Source organism: Leptonychotes weddellii, chromosome 4, assembly GCF_054177405.1.
Source record: "Leptonychotes weddellii isolate Sample4059 chromosome 4, ASM5417740v2, whole genome shotgun sequence".
NCBI lineage: Eukaryota > Metazoa > Chordata > Mammalia > Carnivora > Phocidae > Leptonychotes > Leptonychotes weddellii.
In genome coordinates this window covers 31,652,441-31,659,372 of record NC_138372.1, presented here as the reverse complement: position 1 = coordinate 31,659,372, position 6,932 = coordinate 31,652,441, and the positions used below count along the sequence as shown (strand labels likewise).

Here is a 6,932-nt window from a genome sequence, read left to right as displayed (position 1 = left end):
CTCTCCAAACTTTCACCAAACTCTTGGCCCCCGCCTTCCCGAAACCAAAACACAGCAAGCTCTGGAGGAGCCGCGAGCGGCGCGGCGGGGCGGGCGGACTCGCGGCGGCACTGAGCCTCGGGAGGCTGATGCAACTTTCCCTTTAAGAAAGCCACCTGGGCGCACCGCGGTGCGGACCCAGCACGCCTGGGCCGGGGGCTGCAGCATGGTAAGGGGGCTTGGGGAACGGAGAGCTGCGGCCCGCGCCTCTGTCAGTCCTGCCGTCGGTCTGGGTTTGGTGGCTCCGCGGGGCTAAGCCCCAGGACCAGCGGGCGTGAGTGAGTGAGTGTGTGTGTGTGTGTGTGTGTGTGTGTGTGGTATGATCGCGCTTGCATGCGGGCATCTGTGGGTAAGTGTGTGGGTGCACGCACGAGGATGTCTGTCTCGCCGCAAAGATCGGGGGTAGGTGCGCGCGTCTGGGTGTCACCGCTGTCACCAAGGAGCTAAAGCGGGAGAGAACGGAGGGGGGGCGCGCTCCCGAAGGGGGGTCGCTGCGTGTCGAAGCCGGCTCGGTCGGGGGCGGCGGGCGCGGAGCTGTGCGGATAGCGCCGGAACCAGAGCGTGTCACGGTCCGTCTGGGGCGCCAGTGGGTCTGCGCGCCGGGGGCCTGCGCGGCCGGGAACCGGCGGGCCGGCTCTGCGCCCCGCGTGCGGGCTCCCACTCCATCTCTTCGCACCGCTGGCAGGCCTGGCTGCCTATCTGGCCCCTCCAGCCGGCCTGCCTCCCTATCTGCCCGCCCACCCACCGGCCCGGTTTGGGTTCCCGCGCGCCCGCGGGTCCCGGGAAGCCGCGCCAGGGGGTCCCGACGCCCTCGGGATCTTTGTCCGCGGCTCCCGGCCACGGCTTTGGGAAGGGACTACGGCCGTGGAGTTATTTTGGGGCTGCTACTCCAGGGAAAATCCGCGCCCTCGCTACCCCAACCTTCATTCCGGGTGCGTGTGGGGCGGGCCCGGGCGGCCACAGGTGAGGGCAGGGGCCTGGCAGTCGGGGGCGCCCACCCCCAGCCGGCGCCCCGCACCCCGCAGCCACCGCGGGGCGGTAGAAGGCGGCGGGGCCGGGGCGGGACGGGAGGGGGGCTAGCCAGGAGGGCCGGGAGGGGCCGGAGCCGGCCTGGGGGCGGGGCAAGGGGGCGGGGACCTCGGCGCCCCGGTACTTTTCCACCGCTGGGGCCGGGGGCGGAGCCGCCGCCTCCACACCAGCTGAGAGGCCCACACGTGGCGGCTGATGTAACACCGCCCCCCGACACCTCGCACCCCGATTAAAGCGGACGCACCCCGCTTCGAGGAATCGGGGTGCTACAGGCGGTGCCGCAGCTCCAAAAGCGACCGCGCCCCTGCCTGCCCGCCCGGGGCCTCCTCGCAGTCCGCCGGCTGCTTCTTAAAGGAGCCGCGCCCCCTTTCGGGCCTGCTCTCCGCAGACCACGCCCCCTCGCTGGTCACTCTTAAAGGAGCCGCGTCCCCGGCTCGCTGACAGCTCCCGCACAAAGCCTGGGTCTATTTCTTTGCTGAGGCAAGCTTGATGCTGCGGTTACTAGAAGATAAAGGCTGGGGTAAAGGCGGGGGCGAGGAATGGAAAATGAAGAAGGGCCTGAGAAGTCCAAAGTGAGGGAGCATCGGAAGGTTGGAGAATAGTGGGTGAGGGAACTGGTTCTAGGAAGGGACTAATGGGCGACACTGAGCATGCCCAAGTATTTCCAAGGACCGCAGAGAAAACGCCCCCTTACTCGGCCTACACTGCGACTGCGGCGGTGCCCGCTCTGTGCCCAGCCCTGGGGACACAGAAGAATCACACGTTTGCCCTGGAAGATCTCTCCAGTTCGTGGGGAGCCAGATCTGGACACAAGTAACCATGCCGCAACACTACATGTGACGAGCGTGTTAATCAGATGTACACAGTGTGCTTTGCGGGCTCGGTGAAAAGGTGACTGCAACTGGAGGAGGAAGGAAGGCTTCTTGAAGAGAATGCTATTGGGACAGGTTTTGAAGCTGGGGAGGATATATACCAATGGTAATGGGGACAATGGAACCACCTGCACAAACATGGAGGCAAGAACCTCTGGGAATGCTGAATAGTCCCACATGGTCACAGGTGGCTGCAGGTAGCTGACCTGGGCACCAGGCAAAACTAGAAGCCCTCCCCTGCTCCCACAGCCCCTCCGCTCCCTCGTCACAGCAAATAGAGTTTATGCTGCCTCCTCTCTCTCCTAAACTGTGAGGTCCTTGAAGGCAGGGAAAGAGCTTGTCACCTTTCCATTCCCAGAGAGGACTCCAGGGCTTGGCTCAGATGGACCTTTACAATTGATTGACAGACAGCCCCATTTGGGGAGAGGGAAGGACAGAGCAATGAGCCAGTTAAGTAGCTGGGTCCTATGACTGCCCTCTCACCATCCACCCTTGAGTGGCTCCCAGGCAGCTCACACCCAGCTCTCCCTCTCCCCACTCTAAGCCTGCAGCACCTGGCACTCCTGTCTCTGGGCCTGGCTCTGGCTTCTTCCTGTTGCACCTGCAGAAACCAGAGATCCCCGCTTGTCCCTCACCTCCTCTGCAATTCATCACCAAGTCCTACCAGTCACCTTCTATATTTTTCTCAGATCTGTGCACCTCTCCCCACCCTATGGCCACCGACCTGGTCCACACCCCCTCATCCCTGGCCTGGCCTCCTCCTGACTGACTTCTCTTCCACTAATCCCTCCCTCCAGTCCTTTCTCCACACTGTGTCTAGGGTGAGTTTTCAAAATGCACATTCCACCAGTTGCTCCTGCCAGGTGCAACTCTGCCTTAAAGCCTTTGATCGAGACCATTGCCCTCAGGATAGAAACTAAAATCCAGGCCCCAAAGGCCCTGACCCTGCTTATCTGTCCACCTTCATCTTTGGTCACTCTCCCTGGCAATCTGAGCCCAGCCTCAGGGTCTTTGCACATATTTCATTTGCTTGAATCTCTGTTCCTGTTCTCTTCCTCACTATTGCGACTTTGCCTAAATAAGTCCCTCTGACCCTATAGCATTGCTTCCTCAGGAAAGCCCCCTGTGACTCTCAGACAAGGCCAGGTCCCCCTGCTCTCAACTCTCATAGAAGGATCTTTCTCCTTCAGTCTTGGATTGTCTGTTTGAGTCACGAGTTTCCCTCTTTCCCCCTAGCCTGCAAGATGCAGGGGGGCAGAGACCGATGAGTTCTTACTGCCCAACACAGGTCTGGCCCAGAGCAAGCCTGAAATAAATATTTGTGGAATAAGTGAATTTAATTGTGGCCAGCCTTAAATGCCTGCTAAACAATCTAGCCTATATCCTGTTGGCCATGGAGAACGATGAGGGGGAATTGGGGCTTTAGAGCTTTGGGAAGATTAGTGGACTGGAGGGGAAGACTTGCAATAGAGTCCAAAAGTAAGCAGAAACTTCAGAACTTACAAAGGAAGTATTACTAGCCCCATCTTCCAGATTGAGAAAACTGAGGCTCGGAGAAGTTAAGTAACTTGCTCAAAGTCACATACGTAGTGAGTAGCAGAACCAGATTTCCAGCCCAGGCCTACCAGGTCCCAGAGCCCAAGCTCTTCATCACATGCTAAACTGACTACTTGCCAGTGGTGGTCCATATGTGGTACTTTTTGAATGGATGGACGGGGCCATTTAACAGAATGGCAGAAATGGCAGAAGCAGGAGAAGCAGCAAAACTTTCTGCCCAACTCATTCATTCTCCTGGAGGCCACCACCACGCAGCCTCTGTAAACCAATATGTAAACACTCTGAGCACAAGGACTATATTTGCAGTCAGTGCTCAGGGATGACCTGAGTGAGAACACCCTGGAGCCTAAGTTCTGGGCAGAATGTCCTCAGTTTACTTACCTAACCAGGTGCCATAATAATTACCAGCCCAAGAGGTGGCTCTTAATAATGCCACCTGCTGTTATTACTATTTGTTGGCCGAAGAGGGACAGCTTTGGGACAGTCAGATCTAAAGTTTACAGCTTAAGGAGGGGTGCAGTGAGTGAAGAGGACAATGGAGCACAAACCCCCTCTTCTCCTGACTGCCCCCAGAAGACCAAAGCCATGTGCAGGGGTCTCTTTAGGAGGACCCTTTGAGAGGCAGAGAGACCAGCCTGGGTGACTGACAGAAGGGAAATGGTTACAGGTCACATCCGCGCCTACCCCCACCTTGGGGAAAAGGCTGTGCGACATCAAGTGGCCAGGGCCAAGGCCTAAGGAAGCCAAGTGCTGATTTTCACAGGCAAGGACCTTCCTCCTTGTCTCTTCTGGCCTTCTAAAACCTTCCTGGACCTGTAGGAGAGAGGTGGCCCTTGACAGGTGGCTGTGGGTGGGACGGAGTGCCACAGAACAGTCTTTGGAGAAGAGTCTACTCCCTGGGAGGGTAGAGAAGGCCCCAGAAGATGAATCCAGTCCCTCCTGGGACCAGGCCCTATGGAGGTTGAACATTCTTGTCCACCTAACCCAGGGTTTTCCTCCCATGAGAGAATTCCTCCCTGAAGGTTGAATCCTCTACGGCCATACCACCCTGAACGCGCCCGATCTCGTCTGAAGGTTGAATCCTCTCCTGAGGCCCGTCAAAAACAACCCCCTATTACATCCGTGTCTGACATTAAACCTGTATACACCAGCATGGCCCTATGGCCACTCCTTCCATTTGTCTGCCACCTCGTCCGGCTTGTCACGCCCACATTGTGTCTCAGATGCTTCCTACAAGGTCTCTGGCTGGCCTGGACCATCGTTCCAATACCTCAGTCTTTTTTTTTTTTTTTTTAAAGATTTTATTTATTTATTTGACAGAGAGACACAGCGAGAGAGGGAACACAAGCAGGGGGAGTGGGAGAGGGAGAAGCAGACTCCCTGCTGAGCAGGGAGCCTCATGTGGGGCTCGATCCCAGGACCCTGGGATCATGACCTGAGCCGAAGGCAGATGCTCAACGACTGAGCCACCCAGGCGCCCCCCAGTACCTCAGTCTTACACATTGCCCTTCAATCCCATTCAAGCAAGACATCCTGCTAGTGCGCCCTGGGCTAGGGGCAGGCACCGAGGGTAAATGAAACACGGACCCAACCCCCAGGGAACGCACAGTCTCATGGATGACGGACAGAAGCAAATAAGTCTAGTATGAGTTGATAAGGACACCAGTAGAAACCTGCTTAAAAAAAATGAAAGGAGGAAGCAGTTTGTTCACTGTGGTTGGGGAGAGTGCCAGGAAAGGCTACAGAGAAGAGGTGACATTTCAGCATGGTCCTAAAGGATTTGCAGAATTTTACCGGCTTAGCAGGAGGGAAGATGTTGCAGGCAGGGGAAGGCCTGAGCCAGGGCAGGGAAGTGGTCCCGTGCACGGCGTGTTTGGTGCTCACAGAGCTGATGGTCCAGGGCAGTGACATAACAGCATGCCCGGCTGTCCTGGAGCCCAAGCTGAGTGGCACCAGGATGAGGAAGGACGGTCCTGACTGCCCGGCTGGGGTGAGCTTGGGGAGCACGTGCTGATCCAAGCTGACTCCCCTTCAGGAGAAAGGTTGAAGCCATCCACACAGACGATGAAGGAACTGGACCCTGTCCCAGTCCTGTGTTCATTTTTTAATCTTTTATAGAATTGGGCATCTGGAGAGTCAAAAATAGACCTTTGCCCCTTGGGACGGGATCCCTGGAGACCAAGGGATCCAGGGGAAGGGTTGGAAGAAGGGCTAGGAAGGAGCCGATTGAGGGTCATCCAAAAAGGACGAGATGGGAAAGGGCCTGGCAGAGGGTGGGCCAGCCTGGGAGGGGAGTGAGGGCCTGCCAGCTGGTGGTCCGGGCCCAGCACTACCTGTCCTGGAGAACCCTGACAGCCACACCTGGCCTGCCCTCACCTTCCCGGGCCAGGTTCCCACCCGGCTCTCTGCTCTCTCCACAGCTCTTGAGGTCTGTGGTCTGAAAGGTGCTGGAAGCAGAGCCTGTGAGTGTGGTCCAGGACTCCAGGGCCGCTCCCCAACCTGCTGCTGCCATGGTAGGAAAAGGTGCCAAAGGGATGCTGGTGAGTACAGGAACCAGACTGCCGGGTGGAGGGGGGTATCATGAGCACTGCCCCCTCTGAGGCCTGCCGGCTGCTTGCCATGCCAGGGCTCCTGACTAGTAGGGCTGTCCCAGGCCCCAAGCAGGCGGCCCCTTACCCGACAGGCTGGATGGTGTTGCGGCTCAGAGCCCATAATGGGGCCGATTCTGCCACAGAGCCTACGACGGCACGTCAGGGGGCAGGAGCACACTCCCCATCCTCATCACAAGAGGTGCTCTGGCCAGCAGGACAGGAGGACACCCAGGACAGTCACACGGTCGGCACCCTAGCACCCCACCCCCACCCCATGCTCTGCCCGCTGCAGGGAGCATTCCGATGTGCTAATCAAGGGGTCTTCGGACCCAGTCTGGTTTTTCTCTCCTTCCCTGGTTCCTTCTCACTCTGAAAAGTAACAAAGAATGAAACGTTCTTTTTTTTTTTTTGAATCTTCTTCTGAGGCCTCAGAAAACTCCCCTCTCCCCCTGCCCCAAGGCATGGCCCTTCCTTTGCCCGCTACCCCAGAGCCCAGGAGAGGTGCTAGGGAGGCCCCGGGAGAGGCAGCTGGCAAGAGCCGGGCCTGGTCAGGGCTTGAAGGAGGAAGACTCACTGAGGGACAGAGCAGGTTGGCACTGGAAGCAGGAACTGGAAAAAGATGTCAGAACCTATCCCAAGAGCAGTGGTTGTATTTCTTCTCTTGGGGACCTTGCCTTGGGGACAAGCTAGATGGGGCAGCTGTCAGGGGAAAAAGCTGGTGACTGAGCACAGCCCTGCCCTTGGCCTCTCTCACCCACATCAGTTCCTTCCATTGCTTTTCTCATTCTGTGAAGGATCGATTGGCCTAGGGTCTCTGCAGAGCTCCCCCACCCCCTAAATAGGC

At 57.9% G+C, this 6,932-nt stretch overlaps 1 protein-coding gene across 3 annotated transcripts in view; it reads left to right on the top strand.

The window, feature by feature from the left end:
* The first annotated feature begins 6 nt into the window (after positions 1–6).
* The window catches only part of SLC6A9 (solute carrier family 6 member 9), a 32,208-nt gene continuing 25,282 nt past the window's right edge, over positions 7–6,932 (top strand). For 2 of the 3 annotated variants that reach the window (XM_081818274.1, XM_081818273.1), the window contains exons 1-2: positions 234–441; positions 5,918–6,037. Coding sequence is in view for 2 of the 3 variants with exons in the window: in XM_081818273.1 (XP_081674399.1) it covers positions 6,008–6,037 (30 nt within the window). In the remaining variant the exon portion in view is untranslated. Of the gene's footprint in view, positions 209–233; positions 442–5,917; positions 6,038–6,932 lie in introns of those variants that run through there. The other variant, XM_006749294.3, reaches the window with a different exon arrangement.